This window comes from Ananas comosus, linkage group 3 (genome assembly GCF_001540865.1).
Source record: "Ananas comosus cultivar F153 linkage group 3, ASM154086v1, whole genome shotgun sequence".
Classification (NCBI taxonomy): Eukaryota; Viridiplantae; Streptophyta; class Magnoliopsida; order Poales; family Bromeliaceae; genus Ananas; species Ananas comosus.
In genome coordinates this window covers 13,362,945-13,386,166 of record NC_033623.1, presented here as the reverse complement: position 1 = coordinate 13,386,166, position 23,222 = coordinate 13,362,945, and the positions used below count along the sequence as shown (strand labels likewise).

The 23,222-nt window shown below is 35.7% G+C and overlaps 4 protein-coding genes across 5 annotated transcripts; 2 read left to right on the top strand and 2 right to left on the bottom strand.

The window, feature by feature from the left end:
• LOC109707026 (NAC domain-containing protein 86-like) lies at nucleotides 6,061-11,379 on the top strand. Of its 2 annotated transcripts, XM_020228068.1 has the most exons (8): nucleotides 6,061-6,100; nucleotides 6,185-6,478; nucleotides 8,494-8,771; nucleotides 8,947-9,267; nucleotides 9,541-10,008; nucleotides 10,093-10,168; nucleotides 10,429-10,854; nucleotides 10,936-11,379. In XM_020228068.1, the coding sequence occupies exons 2-8, from the start codon at nucleotides 6,322-6,324 to the stop codon at nucleotides 11,154-11,156; spliced, it is 1,947 nt and encodes a 648-aa protein (XP_020083657.1). In that variant the 5' UTR covers nucleotides 6,061-6,100; nucleotides 6,185-6,321; the 3' UTR covers nucleotides 11,157-11,379. The 2 variants fall into 2 exon arrangements, with proteins under 2 accessions (XP_020083657.1, XP_020083656.1); XM_020228067.1 differs by having other exon boundaries at nucleotides 10,429-11,379.
• On the bottom strand, nucleotides 11,876-14,947 carry LOC109707027 (ALA-interacting subunit 3-like). The gene is made up of 8 exons (XM_020228070.1): nucleotides 14,863-14,947; nucleotides 14,376-14,434; nucleotides 14,201-14,275; nucleotides 14,001-14,117; nucleotides 13,819-13,889; nucleotides 13,262-13,562; nucleotides 12,806-13,095; nucleotides 11,876-12,088 (listed from the first exon to the last, which is right to left on the bottom strand). The coding sequence occupies exons 1-8, from the start codon at nucleotides 14,945-14,947 to the stop codon at nucleotides 12,028-12,030; spliced, it is 1,059 nt and encodes a 352-aa protein (XP_020083659.1). The 3' UTR covers nucleotides 11,876-12,027.
• LOC109707028 lies at nucleotides 17,689-19,169 on the top strand. Its single transcript, XM_020228071.1, has 2 exons — nucleotides 17,689-18,246; nucleotides 18,675-19,169. The coding sequence occupies exons 1-2, from the start codon at nucleotides 17,993-17,995 to the stop codon at nucleotides 18,973-18,975; spliced, it is 555 nt and encodes a 184-aa protein (XP_020083660.1). The 5' UTR covers nucleotides 17,689-17,992; the 3' UTR covers nucleotides 18,976-19,169.
• LOC109707843 (pentatricopeptide repeat-containing protein At5g13770, chloroplastic-like) lies at nucleotides 21,316-23,124 on the bottom strand. Its single transcript, XM_020229370.1, has one exon. The coding sequence runs from the start codon at nucleotides 23,122-23,124 to the stop codon at nucleotides 21,316-21,318; it is 1,809 nt and encodes a 602-aa protein (XP_020084959.1).

Here is a 23,222-nt window from a genome sequence, read left to right as displayed (position 1 = left end):
AGCTATTTTTAATACTTTATATTCCATAAGATTATCGGTTTTTTTTTTTTTTTTTTTGAGAGAGAGAGAAGTAGCATGCTACCCACTTCGTTTTATTTCATTTAGAAATAAACTTAGCTGAAAATGTGAATCAATTAGGATTTGAACTTAAGACCTCGGATGCCAACCACCAAACATTTTACCATTTGTGCTAGGAATGGTCAGTATAAAAGCTCGGTTCTTGATGAGATCAAATTCGACTCTGCTCCTGCAGTTAAACAAACTCACCCGGCCCGATGTTAAAAGTAATAATTGTAGAAGTTTGAAGCTACTAATTAAGAATTCATTTTCATTATTATCAAACTAGCTAAATGTATGTATGAGAGATTAGCCTAAAGTTTAACAGTTTTCTTGCCGTTTTGGGGCATATAGAGATGACACACCCAAGATGCCACAACCATTTTCGGCCTGCAAAAAAGTTGATGGGAGGTTTGGGTTGGCAAAAACCTTTCGGTTCGATATTTATATTTATACCTATATGTTGATTCCCCAACTCAAATACATTTAAGCTCACACCCCCTTTTCCTGATTCAATTAATTAAATTAATTAAACTAAGGTTGCTCCACCCCTACACTAATATTTCCCAATGGCAAGTTAAAGAACTTTGTTTGCCACTTTTGGACGCCACCCATCATTGCACTGTGGGCACTCAAGGATCGATCCCAACACCACCCAAAGTTCTTACACTATTTCTTATTAGGTTAAGCTTTACTCATTATATATCTTTTTTCCTCTCCCCTTCAAATATATATATATATNTTTTCAGTAACAATAATGATATATATGATCTTTTAAAGAGAAAAAAAATTTCTTTATTTTTTTCACTTTTTATTCTTGCTTTTTTCTACCCTCTATATGTACGTGTAGCTTTTTCCACTCTTGTTCCTTAAAGCCATGTGAACAATATTGTTATATAGAAGCTTTGATGAGAAGCTCCGTGCCTCATGGACTATTGATTGCGTACTTTTATTCTAAATTTTAATCTCTTTTGGAGTACGTATACCATGCATGGGAATATCTATAATTGCGCTCACCAAGTGCATGCATGTGTCTTGCAATTAATGCATGAGTAGTTTTTCAAACTATGGTATATTACAACTTGATTCACGATTTTTCACTTAATTTTCTACAATGTTGACCCTAAATGCTTTTTTTTTTTTTTTATGGTGAGAAAGCCATTTGAATATAAATATTAAAAAAAATCAACTCTTTGAAACTATAATTAATACTCCTGAGAACATCGGTTGTTTTATATATTAACTCTACATAAGAGGCAGAAAATTTAAAAGATGAACAACCCATGGATAACATTATCGGGAAAGTAACAGTGTAGGAAATTAGCATCGTGCAAATAAAAGATCAAAAACAAATTATTATTTGCCGCTGCATATTTTTTCCTAATAAATAACAACAGTAACAAAAGCAATAACAATGGTAACCACGACCACGTCACTGTATCATATCATAATGTGTTTTATAATAATTGGTTTGTGCAACTTAGGTGAACTAGGTGCATGCATTGAGAAGTGTAAAGATTATTTTTGAAACATTTTCTATTAAATCAATTTGGTTAGAAATATACATTGTAACAAATTAAGCTGGTCCTAACCATCCTTAATATTTCAAGAAGATAGGTGCTCAATTCTCAACGTCAACTACTTAATTAACAGCTTAAACCCTTAATATTTGAGTTCTACGATGTGTTTTATTCCCAAGTCATTATCTATCAATCTGGCCTAATTAATTTGAGATTGGTGTAGTAAATTAAAGTACCCGCTTTTATATACATGGTTTTCACGGTAATTTTATTTATTTAATTTTTTAAAAAATACTTTTAAATTTTTGAACCTTTTAAAATATCAAAAAAAAGTGCATTTTACATATTATACTCCCAAATTAGAACTTCATCACTAGCGTTAACTCGAAAGTGTCAATTCACGATCAATACCGGCAAAAACATTTTAGCTCAGAACTCTTTGAAACTAAAAAAAAAATTAACCGACCATCCCTAGAGCAAGTGGCAAAGGGCTTGGTGGTTGGTATCTGAGACCCAAGTTCGAATCCTAGTTGATTCACATTTCTAGCTAAGTTTATTCCTAAACGAAATAAACGAAGCGGGTAGCATGCTNATGTAAAAAAATAATAATAATAAAAAAAATTCTCTTATTTTTTTTTTCTTTCTTCCGGGAGGGTGGAGATCTAGGAGAGACGAGGCATAAACTCGAAAAGGGGAAAGGCACCGGATCAAAGATGGATTGATAAAAAGGAAAAGCGGGGGAGGGATGGGGGGTGGTGGTGGGGCACTGCTGCAACTTGCATGGAGATGGAAAAAAGGGCTTGTGGGCCAGCGCAAGTGATTCTGTGCCGCCACGTTGATGCTTTTTTTTTCCCCCTTTTTTTTGGGTTTCCCAGCACGTGTCGCCTCCGCGGCAGCCCGGTCGCAGCCGACCGCTGCGTGTCGGCGGCGGTCTTTCCACTGGGCGCTCCCCCCAACGGCTCCGCCGGCAGTTTTGCTTTAGTTTTTGTCTGTTTAGGATTTAGGGTTAAGACTACTATACTCTTATAAGTATAGACTTCTTTATATATATTTATAAGTTTTCGGTCATTGGTTGAAAGAATGTGTAGCCAAGATGATAGTGATTTTCTAGAATTGAGTGGGTGATTGATTGAATAGTATAACGTAACGAGTGAAAATGGTAAAAAAGATAGATCAAATGGGCGAAAATTTATGAGTATAAAAGAGTTTATGCTCATAGGAGTATAGTAGCCGAACTCTAAAATTTAGTATCGATTTGTTTTATCAAAAGTGAAGAGAGGTGAAATAATTTCTGACCGTAAATATTCGTTTTTGATATTTGTTTAGCGTACTATTATTTGCTGTCAAAACTTAAACTCTTTAAAATACTATAATTCACTTCAGCATGGGATTTGAAGTCAATTAAAAAAAAAAAAAAAAAAAAAAAAAANATGAAATCACAAGACACTAAATTGATACACTTTAATCCACAGGATACTAAATTAAGAAAGTGCGAAACCACGGGGGTGGTATTTGAAATTTACCCTTATTATTAAGTTAGCTAAATTAGACAACAAAATTCGCTTGTAATAGTTCAAAATATTTGAATCTACAATAATAAAAATTTAAAATTTTAAAAAGTAAATTTACAAAACCAAAGCGGCGTATGCGAACCAAAAAGTGTACAATTTAACATTAAAAAACAAAAAAAAAAAAAAAAAAAAAAAAAAAACTAACTAATAATGAGATAAGGAACTTCGGCATTTACATCATCCATTTTCTCTTAAACAGATAGTAGAGCTGGAGAAATTCCAGCTCCATAGGCATGGAAACCAAACAATGGAAGAAAAATAATTTTCATATGAACTCGTATTCACTTGAAAATTTACTTTAATCTGAACTTTAGCTTCGATGAAATAAACAGGCCTTTGTTGTAGTTGTATTTGCATGCTAGCTATTGTCATAGCTGAAGATATATAGGGGCCTAATTATTGTGTTTCGATCTACGTCCTAATTGAATGTAGTTAATACAACAATTATAGAGAGTAATTCTACACGAAAGCCAAGTCCGAATCCTAGTTGATTTACGTTTCCAGCTAAGTTTATTTCTAAATGAAATAAACGAAGCGGTTAACATGCTACCTTTCTCTTAAAAAAAAATTCTACACAAAAACAATCTTACCTATCCACTTGCCTCTTTAATAATTTTTTCTTAAAAAAAATCTCTTATTTGGGAGTAATTAATCTCAAATGTAGTTAAGCAAACAAAATATTTATATTTGAATTACTTTCAACTACATACAGCTAAACAAGCTAGGTTTATAAAACTACCAAATTTTCAACTACATATATCTTTAATTCTCTATGAACTATATTTATACCTACATCATGCCAAACGGCCTTTAATATTAACAACTTTCGTGGTTACTGAAAATGTATGAGATTCATCTAATTCAGTCAAAAGTTAACATGCAAAATTCAATTAAATATTTAAATCTATCTATTAACGTCAAAATCAAGCGCAAAGATAACTACTCATGATTCTCAATTTTTTTCTTGTTAAAGAAAAAAAACCATTCTTAAAAAAAAAAAATATAACGTGCTATTTGCTTCATTTATCATAAAAGTCTCGTTTTTTGCTTTCAATTGCAGTGCAACTACAGAGAAGATCTCAACAACCTTTCTACCTTGTGTGAGATCACATGGTCATTGATTGTAACAAAGGGCCAAAATTTACAACTTTTTTCAGGGAAGAGTCTAAACAAGAACAAAAAATAATAATAATTTGTTAATTAAAAAAAGTTGGTTGTGTTATATATTTACTATTAAATGCACTGTTTGCATGCGGTTTAATTAATGCTTTTAGAGAGTGGTAATTATTTAACATGATTTATCATGGTACCAGATTACGAGGTTCGAAAGTTTGAATCCTACATAGTATGTAGGACTAGTTTTGTTTGATTTTTGGAATGAAACCTACCGACCAACTCAGCTCGAAGGTTTTTTTTTTTAAAAAAAAGAAGCCCAAGAGTCTTATTTCGAAATTTTTGTAGAAGGCAAATTCCCACAAACTAAATTTTACAGTAAATTTTACTATTGCCATTGAAATGAAAATAGTTATTATCAGACCATAGCCTACTTATTTAGTGAAAATAAATGGAACTAATACCGCCAAATAAATTTTATTTTTGTCATAGTAAACAATTCAAATTATGACTAGATATATTATATGCACTCTAACAATAATAAAACTTAATTTTAGAAATATTAGCTATTAAGCTTCTCCTCATGTCTCTTACAAAAATCTTTGTAATGTCATGCCCCTAAGCAAGTTGACAAAATAAAAGAAAACAAAAAAAGAGCAATGCTATATGTACAGCTATAATCTAGGCATAAATTTTACACTGTAGTCTCACAAAGATCTAATTTACTATCTTATTTTATCAATTTTTTAATTTTAGATAGTTAAATAATTAAGAGTAAGATTTATATTTTGTGGCAGAGTGTACAAATAATAATTGTTTGGTAAAAATGTATATAACATATCTAAACTATAGACCATTTCGAATTGACTATTCAATCTTTTAAAATTTTGAATTTACTATCCAATCCTTCAATTTATTTAATTTGAGTCAGTAAATGGTTAAGATAGTTACTTAATTACTTTAATAAATTTATATTGACGAGAATTATATGAAGTATACTAATTTAATCTGCAAAGAGAAATGATACATTTGAATTTTAAAATCAAATACAGATAACTATTCAAATTTAATAAATAAAAAAAAATCAGACAGCAGATAGCAAATAGAATTTTTAAAAGATTAAATAGCCCACTTAAAACACTAGAAAAGAAAAAAAAAAGAAAAAAAAAAGAAAAAAAAACCTAAGCTAAACACATTATTATGTGTAAGTAATTAATTAAGTGCAAGCGTCGTACAATTAAACATGTCGTAGGTCGCACATGGGCCCACACCACCGGTCGGATCAGCTCCTCCTGCCTTCGTCTCGCTCGCTCGCTCGGCGATCCAAAATCCACATCGGGAGTCGCGTGTGAACGTGACGTCAACCCCGTCAAAGCCGCGCGCCCCTCGGTTTGCGTGCACCAAAGGGGTTCCGAGCTGACTAGACATAGGCCCTCCGGCGGGGCCCACCGAAGAACCAATAAAAACGCGCCACGTGGATTCACATCCTTGTTCTGCAAAAAGAGACTATTGGAGACGCTCTCGGGTCGATATTTCTATCCACTCACTGGTACATTTAATTAATAAAAACAATTATTATTATTAATTAATAGCGTAATAATAATAATAATAATAATAATAATAATAATAATAAAAAGCAAAAGCCAAAAAGCCCCAAGAGCTTCTTCTGAACGGTGACAAGAATCTCCCACCCAGTAGATTTATTTATTTTTTATATTTATAGATAAAAACAAAAAAGAAACTCTTCCTGCCTCGCTATAAAGCCGTGGAGAAGGTTTGCGCACCTCCCCCTTTCCTCTCCTCCTCATTCCGCATCTCATTGTTCACACCATAGAGAAGGTCCCCTCTCTCTCTCTCTCTCTCTCTCTCTCTCTCTCTCTCTCTCTCTCCACTAAAAATTTGGTTTCAATTATTTGTTTTCAGGAACTTGTCTAGTGATCTTATACGCGCGCAGTTCTCCCCGTTTGTTCTTTATTTTCGATCAGAATAGCGAGAGGTCTGTGTTATAGCCTATAATTCGCGCGCAAGTTTTAGAGGTTTATAGAGGGTTCATAGACAAAATGGCGCCAGTGAGCCTGCCGCCCGGCTTTCGGTTCCACCCGACCGACGAAGAACTCATCATATACTATCTCAAGAGGAAGATCAATGGCCGTAAGATCGAACTGGAGATCATCCCCGAGGTCGATCTCTACAAATGCGAACCCTGGGATCTACCCGGTATCTTCTTCTCTCTTCTTTTTTTCTTTTTTTTTTTTTTTCTCTTTTTTCTTTCCCTCGGTCATCTACATTTCCATTAGTTGCACCATATGATTTTTGATTATGTAGCATAATATATTATTGTCTACGTGCATGAAAGAAGCAAACTGTGTCTAGCTAACAACATCACCATGCAATGCCACATTATAACTTGATTATTATTACTTTTTCCTTTTGTTTACAAATTAATATCAACTATAGTGCTAATTAATATGGGAGTGCCTTCATGTTCAAAAAAGATAAGATACTAATGTTTACATTACTTTTCCTCTCAGAAATTAAAAAAAAAAACAAAAAAAATATAATGGTACTGATGCATTGTTTTAGGGGAATTGGGATTGTTGTATTCATTGGTTGGTCTCTAAGCAAGGGATAACATGTGCAATACTTGGCTTGCATTTTACTATATTCTCCTCATAGAGAAAGAATATATATATTTATATTTATATATAATGTGTATACGTAGCTTCTAATTCTATTAAATTCTACGATTACGTCAAGCCCAGTGTCCACAGGCCTCTTGGAGAAAGAACTTACAAAAATTAACTTGCCTTGAATCACACTTCACCCATCCCAGTTGTTATACGTTAATTCCTTGCTACTATACCCTATTCTCTCCCCCATATCTCGCTATTGCTTGCACAAAACAATAATTAATGATAAGTTAAGCCCTCATTTGGTTTTATTTTAATTTTTTTTTTTAAAAAAAAAACTCAGATGTGATGTGTTTTAAGGTTCATATTTGGTAATTAATTTTTTCTATCCTTGTCATTGCTGGTTAGATTCCAAACTCGTCTCTTTAAGAAAACAACGAAGCAATAACAAAAAAATAGTTATTAAATTTTTGGCCTTTTGCTCCCAAACGAATTAATCTCGTAGATGTAGAGATGCAAACAATATTTCACACATTGGTGCGTTTAGTTTTTTCTCTTTTTTTTTAGACGAAAATATTGGTGCATTTAATCAAACAGAATTTCAAGCTAAACATAAAAAATGTCCCTTTGTTACTGAACATGATTAAAATGCCTTTTAAACCGACTATTGTCCAAAAAACAAAGAATCCTCTGAAATTTTTATGCGTGTGTGTGTGTGTGAGAGAGAGAGAGAGAGAGAGAAAGAGAGAGAGAGAGAGAGAGAGAGAGAGAGAGAGAGANTGAGAGAGAGAGAGAGAGAGAGAGAGAGAGAGAGAGAGAGCTTTGCATGGTAAAGAGGAACCTTAATTTTCAGAACCGAAAGAAAAAAAATTCCATTGACTGGAAAAAGCCACATTATCATGTTGGAGAAAAATATATAAGGCCCTTTGATCTCCTTGAGAAGGGAAAATTTTCTTTTATTTTATTTTTTTCAATAACTGAGCCAAAAGCTAAAGGCTATTTCAGGGACTTTCACTATGTAGATGATAGGTATAGGAGCATCCCCTCTACGGCCTCCCTTCTCCTTTAGCTTTATTTATTGCCTACCCTTGGCTTTATTTCCATCACCTTTATATATCCTGAACCTCCCTGCTGCTCTAAATTTCGTGCCCATGTATATTAGAGGCTTAAGAGTGCAACCAACATAATAAGTAGATAAAAGTTTATAGGAAAAAAAAAAAGTACAAATTGATTTTGATATCAATAAAGAAAGTAATAGAAGAAAGAAGCTGCATGGTTTCGAAGAGAAGCATATATATAGGTTGAAAAGAATGTGGTCCCACTTTAGTTTTCCTACTTGTTGTGGGGCATTTTTAGGGTTTGATGGAAAATGTGTTGGTTCTAATGATTATACCCTTATTAATTACAAGCTTCCAAGAAATATTTAACTATTCCAAAACTTGGAACTTTAGGTTTTCGCTCATCAAATTCGCTTGGCCATGTATAAAACCAGTTATACAATTAAGTTTAATCGATCTTTTAATATCTTTACACTTTCTCAATGGAGTCATCGCTGATCTGTGTCTTCTAAAAACTGAATCTTGCAAGCTAAACTTTTGCCAGAGAAATCCTTTCTACCAAGCAAGGACCTGGAGTGGTACTTCTTCAGCCCGCGGGACCGCAAGTATCCGAACGGCTCGAGGACGAACCGCGCGACGAGGGCCGGATATTGGAAGGCCACCGGGAAGGACCGGAAGGTGAACTCCCAGAAACGCGCGGTGGGCATGAAGAAGACCCTCGTTTACTACCGAGGCCGCGCACCCCATGGCTCGCGCACCGACTGGGTCATGCACGAGTATCGCCTCGACGAGAAGGAATGTGAGAGCGCCACTGGTTTACAGGTACAACCCTACATCATTCCCCACTCTTCCAGAAGAAATTTGATAGCTAATTGCATTGTGCACTACACAAAATTAATACGACCACCGCATGCATTCTGTATCAACACTTAATTTCTTCTTCATTTTATTGCTGCATGCTATTGAGAACATTCGAGTGTTGTGGTGCTTGATCTAGGATGCATATGCTCTATGTCGAGTGTTCAAGAAGAGCGCGCCGGGCCCTAAGATCATTGAGCACTATGGTGCTCCTTATGAGGAGCACTCACAATGGAGAGCTAACGATCATTCGCCAACTCTCGATGTCTCTTCCGATGGAAGAGGGGAGGACTTGGAGAGCTGCAGCTTCTCTTTCCCTGTGGAGACCGGCTCGTCGGACATGATTCAGGGTTCGAGTGTGGCAGGGAATGGCAAGTGGATGAATTTTCTCCCTGAGGAGGCCCTCAATGCTACAGGCTTATTATGTGATCCTTTTAGCTACTCTTACTTACCATCAAAGGTAAATACCTCCTTACTCTCAAAACTAGCACAAGTAAAAACTTGACGGCTTTTACTGTGGAAATAAGAAGAAACAATCTAGCTTATGAGCTCTGAAACCTCAATTTGAAACTTCTGATTTTGCTGCGGCAAAAAAGATGTTATTTTCAACCACTCTACGTAAATAACACTTTCTGTTACGTAAATAACACTTTTACAGAAGCTCCGGTCTGGGCAAACACGCTCTTACCGAGTCTATGATGCAGCGGTTGCTCATGTTCTTTGCGATGTACAGGTGGATGTGGCATTGGAATGTGCAAGGCTTCAGCACAGGCTATCTTTGCCCCCATTGGAGGTGGAGGACTTCCCCCCGGTCGATCTCATGGACTCGAAGGTCGGCCTCCACACAGCTATGCTTCGAGATCATAACCATAACGAGGTGGACATACTGCAAGAGATTTTATCCGTAGCATCCGCCTCTCAGGAGCTGATCAACAACTCCAGCTACACTGACATGTGGCACGGAAACACTTCTCACTTTGAGGATTACGCCTCTCTATTAGAACTTGATAAAAGGAACGAGGCGTTGCAGTTCCCTCAGATCGAGATTGCGGGCTCTACGAGATTAATCGGTAAACAATGTGAAGAAGATGATTCTGGGAGGTTGATAGAGATCAGCGATTTGGAAGAGGAATTCAAGGAAGAAAAGAAGAAAATAGAAAACCTAAGAGGGGTCAAGATGTTGAACAATAACTTACCTGAGGTATAAGAATACACCTAACGGAAAATTACAGATTTCGACACTATTTAACGGAAAACGAACTTACCTTTTTTGGTTTTCAAACAGATAATCCTAGAAGAAGAACAAAGCAATCCAACAGAGAGCACCACAAATTACCCATTAGATGCAAGTGGCACTGAAGGTATATATTTTGGAGTTTTATGCATATATACACTCTTGCAAAGTGACCTGTTTGCATATAAATGTACCCCTATTAAAAAATAAAGTTGGTCATGCACCATTTTATTTAATTGCACAGAAATTTAATTTTACACGAATAAATATAAATAACAAGCTAGAAGATTTGTAGGTGTAAATTGATAATTATCTCTTGGAGTCTAGTTTGTATCACTGTTAATTTGCGGTACTAGATCGTTTGGTTAACTCAGAGCTAGATTGCAGGAGAAGCCGTTCACCTGACCAATTCAACTGAGTTAGGCGACATCGACGACAAACCCATCTTCTCACAGTCTCAACCTGACGATTTCACTGTTGGTTTCATCGGCATAAATCCTCTTGGAGCGTCCCAAGAGGAACATCACTGCGAAGCCTACGCCAACGCGCCAACTTTCGACTTTTACGAGAAGGTCGATGTCAAGCATGGCTTGTTTATATCGAGAGGCGGCGTTGCTGAAACGCACTTTCATCAGATCGAGCCTTCGAAGAAGGTTAGTTTCCACATGAATCCGATGGCAAGAGATAATGTACTGGTTGAGACGATTGAGAAAGGTAGAAGCAGGGTTTCGGTCTTTAGCAAGTTCAAAGCATTCATGAGAGACAAGATCAATGGGGAAAAGATATCTATGAAGCCATGCAAAAGGTCCTTAGGTAATGAAACAATGAGTGGGATGCTACAAGTAGTTAGTACAGTTATATTGAATTCATGTGTTTATCTTGGGGATGTATCAGAACAAGCCATTTCTATGGAGCAAGCATCCTTAAAGGAAAACCAGATGAAAGAGGAAAAAGAAGGTGCATGTTCAAATGAACTGAAGCAGGTGAAGAACTGGAAGAAGAGTGATCAGGAGAACAATATCTGGTTTCCTGGAGTGAGAAAGAGGGGGTTTGTTAGCATGCTTTTGTATGGGAAGTGGGCCTTCTTCACAGCTCCTTTTGCTCTTGCCCACTAACAGTAATTCTCTTTTCCCAAATTCATCAAGTCAAATCAAACATAATATAGATCATGACATTTATCTTGGTCATTGTAGAGGTTATTGATACGGTAAAACATGATTTAACTTAAATTATAGAAGGAATATCTGTAAGTTATAGCCAATGACAGAGAGGTATCGTACTGCTACATGTGCCTAACAAATTTAATATTTATATATGTGTAATTTATCTTTTGTGAAATATGCACTTTTCTGATTCCTTTTTTTTTTTCTTTTTAACCCTTTGTCTAACTGAGTATGTATAGAGCAAAGTATAAAAGCAAAAGATCATAGTGAAGTACCAATACAACTTAAATCCCAGCGTCTCATAAAGTATCAGTATTCAGGCTAAACCAATGGTATTCTAATGATAAAGTGCCTAGATGGAGTGTGGGATTGTTGTGAGAAAACGAAATGAAAAAGAAAACATATTGTATTCTATCTCAATACCCAAGGAGTTCTAAGAAGTGGAGGGACGGGCCACAAAAAATCCTTGATCAAAACTCATAAGCCAAAGAGTCATTTCTAAGTAATAACTAAGTTGTTGAGATATAGTAATTAAAAGATTCGGCTTTTTCCGGTGCACATTTATATAGCAATCCACCAGGTCCCCTCAATGTACTTCAGAATTCTTCTGATACCAATACCATTTATAATTCTAACCAACTCTCCTATTATTGCAGTAGTCAAGAATATCGGAAATAAAAAATACTTATATATATATAGGACCAAAATATTCGGTACAAGCAGAATTAATAAATAGAATACTTCTACTTCTTGACTATCGAAAAAGAAAAGGATATAGTCTTAGCTGACAGTAAAGCACCGCGAATTGAATGGCCTGACGATTCTAATTCGAATAACCTGCGGCATTTCTGTTCCATGATAAGTATGATGGATCGCCGAGCGTCCTGCACCAGAAACCAAAGAAGATAACCGAAATAATTGTACAGAAATCCGAAAAGAGAAAGCACTAAACTGTGATTTCTTTTAATAACACACCTGTCAAATTATTGAGAAACCACTCATAAAGTTCTTTGCATACACAGTTCAATTAACCTTTTCTTAAAATACTAGGTTTACAAGTAAATCAGCATTGTCCTATGGATCACAGTAGATAGAGCGTCGAAGTTTCTCTGCTCTCGTATTTCAACAGAGGAGAAAGATACATAACCACTACTGTGAATTCAACTTCTTTCACAGTAGTGCCAATTGTTCAATGCTGCTACATCATGATACCAAGTGACATAAGTCTCTCTCATAGCTAATTGCAGTACCCAGGAATGTTTAAGTCAGGAAGGTAGATATTACACCCAAATACAGCTGGAATTTTATGTCCAATTCAATAACTAACAAGTTATTGAATCTACAAATTTGACCACCTAAATCACAGTGTTAACTTATCATCATTTTGATGTAGAACTGCGTAACATTACTCATCATTTATAGGCGTAAAGACAAGCCACAGTACAGCCACGATATCAAATTGCTGCAATAAATTACTACAGTAATTAGGACAAGGTATCATATAGTGCAATATGTGGACAACACATAGCCAAATTTATGAAATAGCAAATCTAAGCAGACAAAATTAGTTGAATCAATTAATAGGGCAATAAGAAGCTCACCTAGGCTTAAAGACATACAAAAGTATGAAGCCCATTGCAAGAAATAAGCACAGGCCACCGACTGTAAGATATGCTACGCCGAGGAAATTGTTCTTTCCGCCTATCCAAGATGTCGTGGAAAGAACAAGTTTCTTCTTTCCGCCAAAACTATACGTGTTGTAGTTGTTCTGTATAACTACAGTAATTTCCTCATTCGCTTCGAGATCCACCTCAATTCTTCCGTAGAGTTTCCTGAAAGTTGGAAGTGCAGCTGTTCGCATCCACACAATGAGATCCTCCTGCTCACTTAACTGAAACAAATTATACACGAAAATTCAGATTTTGCAGTGAAATCTATATGTAACAAATAACTTTTCTGGTAATTATTTATGTGCAAGAATCTCAAAAGTGGAAATCTAACAAAGCAACTGACATTTCAGGTTATTAAGTGAAATAGAATAAAGACAGAGAGTTTACAGGTATGCTAGCATTAAGGGTGGCACCGCCAATCAGACCCCCGCTCTGGAAATTCTTGGGATAAACATCGCTCCCGAATTTGTGCTTCTTATCGCTCTGCCAAGCTATATCCTTCTTATTAACCTGCAGAGACTTACTATTTGCCGAGAAACTGTATGTATCATTGAACAAGCTCCAAGCAATGAGACCACAGGGAACAATTGCTAACCCATCCCCGGTGGTGCCTTCTGGTTCGCAAGTTTTCGTTTCCCGTTCGCTCGATTTACTCTTCAGTTGCTTATCGCTGCGGCTTTTCACATATCTACAAGACAAAGAATCACTGTTTAGCTTCGACACACTTCAAGTTATGGTAATTTGAAGGTATAGCACAGACGGAAATTCAAAGAATTCTAAATATTCTTAATAGATGAAATAAAAACACTAGCCATTATATCTTATTCCCTTCATTTTGAGTTGAATAGTTGACAAATACAAAATCAAAACATCGTAAATAAGATGAACTATCTAGGCAGAGATTGTAAGCTCGCACGATAAATCTCTTACTACATTTCACATACCGGCGATGATTCTGGTAAAAGTTATCGAGCTGATAATAAACTTGGATGGGACTCGACATCTGCTTCGGCACCTGTATGTTACTTTTACCAGTCAATTAAGACAAAACTCTTCAGAACAACAAGCTGCATAACATCTATAGAAACCGAAAAAAGAAAAGAAAAGAAAAAAAACCAGGTCTTACAATTAATCTTCGAGTACAAGTTTTGTTAGTTTGACTGTTTTGAATGAAAGCCAGTTTATCATCACGCAAATGCTGCGGCACGCAATCCGCATCATATCGGTCTACAAGTTCCACAACCTAGATATTAAACATAGGATCAGATATGCGAATATGATGCAAAATTACGCTGAATTATGAAAAGGGATTCGATTAATTTATACATGTTCTGATGCCGACAAGGAGGCCAATCCAATAGGAATGAAGATAATACCAATTAAAGCAAAGGTAGAAATAACCTGTTCATTGAAGGACAAAAAAATTTAAAAAAGTAAAGTTCTTAAATAACATCTTAATAAGATCATATTAATCACATTGTAGAGGCAGTGTAGGACTTACAATTCCTGGAGTTAGCAATGGTTTACAAGCTGGCAACTCTTGCTGTGTGAACTTGGAATCTGAAGGTGATAATAGGAAGCAGAATTATGTGGTAATAATCGAATCAAAAATATAACAACAGAAGATCATTTTTCTTAGCCATTACGACCGTGTTCTTTATAAATGCCAGAATAAATTAAGCTCAGCTTCAAAAAATACTCCAAATATACAACATCCTACATCCTCTAATCTATCATTAATACATTTCTTTTTTCACCCCCTTTTTTATAACTTATAGAAATCAATAACAAGTTACCATATCAACCATCAAAATTATATCTATTAACATTGCCATTTCCTCTCTTTCTTTTTTTGAAATTTGAAAAAAAAAATTGCAACAAAATTCAATTCGCGAAATTAAAACCCATCACAAAACAATTTTTAAGGAATTGTAACATTAATAAATCGGATAAAAAAAATATTATATGAAATTTCGAAGGGAATATACATTTGGGTTTTTTGGAATTCCTCCTTGCGGCGGAAGAATCTGTGGCTCCATCGCTTCCGAATGTTGAACCCGCTTTGGAATTCATAACAAAAGTTCAGACAACTACATATATCTAGCTAGCTGTGGCCTTCTAGCTAGCTACTTGGACTCAACACATACATACACATGCACACAAAAAGGAAAAAAAAAATTTATAGAACGATAAATTAAAGAGGTAAAAAGTAAAAAAATAAAAATAAAAAACCCAAAAAGTAACCGTTGGGTTTTATTAATTTCAATAAATATTATTATTATAGTTATTATATTTCTCCGACAAAGAAGGGTGTTTTGCGGGAGGAAACGAACCGTTTGGAGCCGGTCAAAGCCGAACCGCGCTGTGGACCGGGTCCAAGAGTGGCCAGTCCGCCTCCAACGCCTCACGATCGGAGCTGTGAACCGGGTCCAAGAAGAGTGACCGGTCGGTGCTGTGATCCGTGTGCACTTGTTTTAAAAAATTTTCTCTTAAATAATAAATTACCCTTCATTTTAGAAGTTGATTTTTTTTTCGAATTTAATAAAAAATCAGAATCAATTGAACATCTAATCAGTTATGCAAGTTTGAAGATAAAAATTTGTGCCGTTTATAGAGAAATACTCATTTTTTGAAGCAAAAATTATAGTTTGATCGAAAAAATGTAGTAATTGATGTGACACCTAAAATATTAGGTAGAAGTCACTGTACATACTCTTTTAAGATTATCTGATAAAACTATAATATTGAAATCATTGGATTGAGCTTAGAAAACTTATCCGGAATAAATATTTGGATAACATCACTAACAGAGATGTTTTTGATACTGATAATTAAATTTGCCAAATTAGATAACTATATGATTGAGATGTAAATTATGCATTGTAACTTTTTTATGGTTGGGAACAGTGTGGTGTGTTTTTTACGAATACCCAACAGAACTCATTCGTAGCAGTTTACAGTATTAAATAATTGACGAACTTTTGGAAGTATTTTTTCTCAGCAAATCGGTACCGCTGTAATCAGTAGCGTAGTTTTTTTTTTTTTTATTTCCCGCCCACTTGGAGATCTGTGATATCTCATTTCTGTCGCTTAGTTTATCTTTTGATGAATAAAGAGAGTAACGTGCTATTCTTTTCTAAAAATTTTTTTATGGTTCAACTTAGCGCATTTATCTTATTAATTTTTTTTACTAAAATTTAAAAATTAATATTTGAAAATAAGATTGTGAAATATACACATACACATCTATAAAAAGCGTATATAAGTACTATTCTCAATTTTGATTTACTTGGATGCACATTTGTGGCATACAATTAGCCGCGTTGGCCAAGTGCATGGGAACGTCAGAAACTGTGTTTAGATTAATTTTGACCACTCATTTTGACAAAACAGTATCCAATATTTAATGATGGGGCCCATGATATTAGTCAATCGAAGTAGACCACCAAATTTTTGCAACATTATTTTATTATCTTTATTTATTTATTAATTTATTTATTTGGAGAAGGAAACTAAATTTATATAGTGAGCTGGTGGGTTCTAAGCTCGATCGTATTTAATAGGCCAAAAAAAAAAAAATCAATGGGATTGTTGTAATTCACAAGACAAGATAATGAATAAAATTTAATCACTAAATTTTGAATTAGTAGAAGTTGTTTGTAAGAATAATGTATTTAATAGTGAGTAAAGGCCAAAATTGTGGAATCCATATATACAGGGATCTTATTTGTCATAGTTTTACAAAATTTAAATTTGAATATGAATTTAGACCTAATAATATTAGTTTATGTAAATTATCAAAAAGTCAACAAATGATTTTTGTTCGAATTTGAATTCAGATAGCAGTAATATCTGATACATTATCAGATCCAATTATAATCTTGAGCATTCAATTATTAAATTTTTTTTTTTAAATGTGAAACTTGTTTTAATTATTTAACTAACTAATCGTATCATTACAATCCATTGACCTAATTTAACTATGTCATTTTTGGTAATGAAAAGTTAACAAATTCAAAGTGATCCTATCCCCTTCTATGTGTACTACTCAACAACATGGTGACATGAGACCAAAATCAGATAAGGACCACGCACTCTATAGTTTATGGAACAAATATATTTATATTGTTTTTATTTTTTAAAAAAAGAATAATGATCTTGCTTTTTCATACACCTCCGAAATTTGTGGGCCCCGAATCCATGGGATGTGGGGGACAGAGAAGATACTGGAAGATCCTGTATTATTAACAATGAACCGGCCAATACTTAAAATAGAAAAAAAAAAAAAAAAGAAAAAATTGTTGTGTGGACCCGGTGCACTAGATTAGCATCCGTCAAAAGTAAATTAGTCCAAATTTAAACTTTACACCGGATTACGTATCATCATCCGAATTATATGGCTTGTTAAGTATGATACCTATGTAATATTTTGTGATAAATCAAAGCTTAAAAAAAATTTATTTTTTTATTCTAAATAAAAAATAGACATATAGTTTTCAAAATCATATATTTGGAACTGCTTTGCACAATCACAAACAATCAATTTATGAGAATAAACTATCTTCGCACTATAAAATTCTACTAAGCGAGATTATTACAAGCAGCTCAATTTGTCACATCGAAAAATATACGGCAAAAATATTATGTGCAAAAAAAATTTCACGCACAAAACGTGCGGCATTCAGACTGACATGGTGCAGCCGTGGCAGGCCAGAATTCCTAGCATCCCATACAAAATATTAGAAAAACATTTTTATATTATAAAATAAAGTTGTAGGATTAAATTTTGGGCCAAGGTAGGAGTTACACATGTAGGATATGGAGGGGTTGAGTTATGTGGAGGCCTTATCCACTCTGTCCCCCTGCCTTAGTACCAAATAAGAAGAGAGAGAGAGAGAGCCCCGGTGGATAACTCCGAATCCCATTTATTCCCCCCCAATATATACTTATCCTCACCACCACCTCCCTCTTCTCTTCTTATACCCTCCCCTTTTCCTTAATAAGATAAGAATATATACACATAAAATAGCATTAGATCATAGAGAGCTCAAGTGCATAGTTAAAGAGGAGAGGAGAAAAGGATCGAGGGAAAGGGCAAAGAGGGAGAATAAGTAGTTAATGGAGGTGTCTCTTTTTCCGCAAAGCGAGCACGGGATGGCGAATGAAATGGTGGCTGACAGCGACGGTGATGATATTGGATCCATGTCTTCCTTTTCGGAGGACGAGGATTCGAGCCGCTCGAATTCGTCGACGGAGGAGGACGCAACTTCTTCGTTGAATTCGTCGGCGTCGCCGCCGTCGAGGAATGATGATTTCGAAGATCAGGGGCCGTTGTATGAGATGTCTTCTTTGATCACTCGACTCCCCTTCAAGTAAGTTACACCTTCAATTCATATAGTAATTTTCAAATTTTTATTTTGAATGTTAGTTAGGAAAAAAAAAAACTCTAAAATATTATAGCTGGTACGGTGTAGCATTATTTAGAAACATTTTAAACTGTTTTTAAAATAAGAATTGAAAAAAATTGTATTAAAAGTTGCTAAAAAAAATCAAACTTGGCAAAAATTAGTAGAATAAACATTATAGATATTCCATTACTTGGTTGTTTTTAGATGAAAAATTAGAGAGTAGGGTTATAAAGTACGTAATAACAAACAAACTAAACCAAGGGGGATGTGAACATAGTTTGGTGTTTTTTTTTTTCCTTTTTTTTGGTAATTTTTCCCTACTCTCTCAAGGGTTATATGCAGATCATAATATTTGGTTCAAAACTAATGAAATTGCTTCTGGGGATTTACAGGAGAGGGCTCTCAAAGCACTTCCAGGGGAAGTCCCAATCCTTCACCTCCCTATCCAATGTGAAGAGTTTGGAGGATCTTGTGAAGCTGGAGAGGCCGTGTAAGAAGAAGCTCAAATCATGCAAAAGCTACTGCAGTGTTTGGGATGGTCACCACAAGCAATTATCTCCCAAGTCCATTACAAAAAAGCACTCGAGAAGCACTTTTTCTCTACTCGGTCCAAAAAGAAACAGTTTTAATAGGCCTCCGTTGCCTCCCCACAGATCCGGAAGCATGTCTGGTCAAGCATTTTTATTTATTTAAAATAAAAAAAAAATTGATAATTAACTAATACCTCCTTGTTCTAATTTTGCTTTTGTTTGTGCACAGGATTTTTTTTTTTTTTTTTTTCCGCTAAATGTTTTGGGGGAAGTTATGTATGTGTTTGCTGATCTATTGTTTATGGATCAGTTTGCGTATTTATCAATTTAACAAGCTATTGAGGATGTGTAAGATTACTGTTATATTTGGTTTAGATTTGTAGTTATCTAAATTGGAGTTAAATCCTAATCTAATTGGGATTATATAATTTGGCATATATGGAGCTTGAAATAGATTAGAATTAAGATCCGGAATAAATAATGAGTTGGCAACCTGTCATTGGTTACGGCAATATTAATTTGAGTCAAACTCAAATTAATTTGGAATAATTCGACTCCAATTAAGGCTCTAATATATATTATATATAGAGCAGAGCATTGAGGAGCCGGGAAGTGAAGCACAGGCAATCCTCTAATTAATTAGTGTTTCGGTGCTTTTGGTGGAGGGGCTGAGGAGACTTATTGATGCTCAATTAATTAAAGTCAACGTCGGTGCCGTACCTTATATGTGGAGAGCCGAGCCGAAGGATCTCATTGTACGGACGTGCTAATTTGAAGATGCTATATGCGTATGCGCGTCAATCAAATATTTTATTTGGGATCTTAATTTGAGAGAGAGATCTTCTTTGTACTCCGCCTTTTCGACATTAATAAATTATTTGCTCCGTCTTCGCCCGTGGACGTAGGCCGTTGGTCGAACCACGTAAATATCGGTGTGTTCTTTCCTTATCTTTTCTTTTCTTGCATTAAATTATTTTCTGGATCTATTTTTCGCCGTTCCGATTTTAACAATTACATTAAGTTGTTATTTATGTTCTGAAACGAACGATCTCTTAGTTTTGATGCTAATTAATCCCTGTTGGATGTGAATGCTGGTTGTATTGGATCGGTAAATTAAACGATAAAAAATTAAATTCAAGTCGAATATTACAAACTATCTAATATTAAAAAAAAAATTAAATTGTGAAAAAATTATTAAATAACAAAAAATAACTGCTTGTTTTTAATGCATAATAAGAGAATAAGAGTATTTAGTGATTTTAAGATTTATACTTGATCAACACTTTTTTTTTTTTTATATCTGTACTTGAAATTCTTTAATAAACTTAAATTTAAATTATATAGCAGAAATTAAATGTCTTTTTTAAATATCTTTAATTTATTTGGAATTTTTGAAAAATGATGATTTAATACTTATGTATTCAACAAATAACATTCTAAAAGTTTGAAATTTAGCTGCTTTATAGTATCAACTAAATTTATTTTACTAAAATAAATAAAACAGATAGGATACCATCTTTTCTAAGGATCCAAAAAGAAAAAAGAAAAAGCGCATTCCAGCAATGAGGGATTCAAGAACAGTTAGCATCATAAAAGCGTAGACTTCTATTTTCTTTTGCATTTTGTTCTCATTTTTCATATCCCAAACAAGAGGCTCACATTTTGCCTCGTGAAAGCTACAACGAGAAGAAAAACTTGCTACGAGAAATACCACTTATTAGAAACCAAAGCAGGCCGTGGTTTTCAGAAACCAAGCTACCCCACCAATTGACCTTCTCCTGAGCTTCTGATTCTTCATTCATGCTGAAATTTTAAAATTTTGTTTCAATTTTAAAAAATTTAGACCAAATCTCAAATTTTTAGACTCTAGATTGAGGGAGAACCTGGTAAAAAAGATTTGATTTGAGGTGTTTTCTATTTTCACTTCTTTGTTTCTTTGGACACACTATTGTTTCATCCAGCAGAATCCACTCACAATTTTATATTATTATACACAAGAACTTCAAAAATAAATTTTGTGTTTTTAACCTTCTAATATAAAAAAGATAATTTCATGACTCTACCAAATAATATACATCTACATTTGAAGCGAAAAGTAACAATAAGCTGACCCAGAAACAAAACTAAAGAGTAATAATGTAAGCTTTCAATAGAGAATGGTGCAATAATATTCTCTGCTCCATAGTTCAGGTTACCATCTTACATTTTGTATTGAATCTCATCTGAAAAATTACAGGCCTATATATTGCAGAAGTTCCGTAACTCGTAATTGCAGGTATTACTTAGTTTGTCGTAAAATCAAAAATCACCACAATGCGTGTATTTGAGATTTTACTTTCCTTTGAACATTAGTACATTGTCGTGTTCTCCGCATTTTCAGATAACCATTCATGGTTTTTTTAGCTGTAATTGTTTAACCCAAAATCGCATGCTAGATCCTGTTTATGATCCGGGGCACCATACCGAGAGAAAATTTATCGAACCTTGCGTCGAAATATGCATGTCAAGTCTCATCTACCTTGAAACCGAAACTATTCTCGAGCCACCGCACATGAACTTGAAGCCCTGCATCTCGAAGGCTATTCAAGGCGGACTCATACAGCCTTCTATCGAGCCCAGTTTTCTCCGTATTCATCTCCCGCAGCAATTCGATTAACTCGTCAAACCTACTACTCTTCGAAAAGACTCCAACCATAATACCAGCCAAGGCCCTATCGACTTTTCCCCCGCCGTCCCTAAACTCATGATATAAACCGACGGAATCGTCTAACTTCTTTGCTTTGCTGTATGCGCCAATTACACTCGTGTAGCTGATCTTATCTGGAGTTATCTTCCTTCGCTTCATCTCCTTCCGCAGTTTCTCCACCTGCCTCAAGTTCGTCAGCCTACCGTGCATGTCTAAAAGAGAATTATACACCCAAACATTCGGCTCGCATCCTCTTTGTTTCATTGTAGCCAAAAGTCGCGTGGCGTCCGATACTCTTCCCATCTTCCCGTACATCGAAATCATGTTAGAGTAGGCGACTAAACATTTGTCGAAACCCTTCTCCATCATCTCTGAAAACAAAGCCTCGGCCTTCGGGGCGAGTCCGAGGCGGCAATACACATTGATTACTGAGGCATATGTAACTTGGCCCGGCTCGCATCCTAAGGAAATCAATTCCTCAAATGCTCTGAGCGAAGACCTAAGCCTTCTTTCCTTGACAAAGCCGTTAACAACAGCACACAATACGCAATCTGACACCTTTAATCCAATCTCCCTCATCTCCTTCACAATTCCTACTGTTTTCGCCGCCGACCCGACTGCCACGTACATCGTCACTAGCTTCAGAAAGACTGCTGGGTCTCTCACCATTCCCCTTTCTCGAGCTTCTCGGAAGAGATCTTCCGCTATCTCGGCTTCCTTAACACCTGCAAAAGAGCTTATTAGAGATGCGTAGATCGAAGAATTCGGAGACATTCCCTCTTCTTCCATCTCTCTAATGTATCGAAGAGCTTCGAAAGCTCTCCCCGACCTTCCTAACGAATCACACACGATCAAATAGATTATAACGGAGAGAGCCGGATCATCTGTTTTCGTGGATCTGTATTCGAGGAGAAGAGAAAGAACCATTTCGGTGTCGCCCATTTCTCGACACGCTTCCATGATCCACCGGAAAGAGAGTGCGCTGGGATGCAGATCAGCGGCCCTCATTTTATTGAACACCGAAACCGTGCTGCTGTACATGTGGAGCTTGTTGTAACCGTACATTGCGGAGCCGAAGGCGGAGATTGCAGCGGCCCCTCTCTTGGTTCGGAGAATTCCGAGCAGAGACTCGGCGAGCCTGAACTTTCGTGCTTTGATGCAGCTCCTGACCAGTCGAGCGCAAGTGCGCTGATCTGGAAACACGTCGAAAGCCTTGAAATCCTCTGCGAGACGAGAAATCGAGCTCCATTGCTTTTCCCTGAGCAGTCGATTGGTCAAAAGATTTAATGTTTTCCGATCGGGTCGGAAATTCGGGTTGTCTCTGGCCTTCTGGTAGTATTCAAACGCCGGAGATTCAGTCTGAGGGTTCTCCGATAATCGCCGTATGAATCCATTAGGCTCGTCGGTGGCGAGTGGGACGATTTGGAGATCACTGGATGGGTCTTCGAGAAGAGGCGAAGAAAGAGAATTGGAGCAATTAATGAGGAAGATTCTTTGCTTCTTGGTGAAGAAGGTGAGGGATAGGAGATGGGGGAGGGAGTTTGATGGTGGAATTTTGGTGGCAGGTTTCTTGGGTGGGAGGGGAGAGGGAGGAGTCTGAGAAAGATCTAAGCTCCGTATGGCCATTGGTTGTGATTTTAAGGGAGGGGATGTTTGAGAAGCCCCTTTTATATGCACCTTATCCTTTGCAAAGATATTTGTGAGGGAGATATCAAATGGGCCAA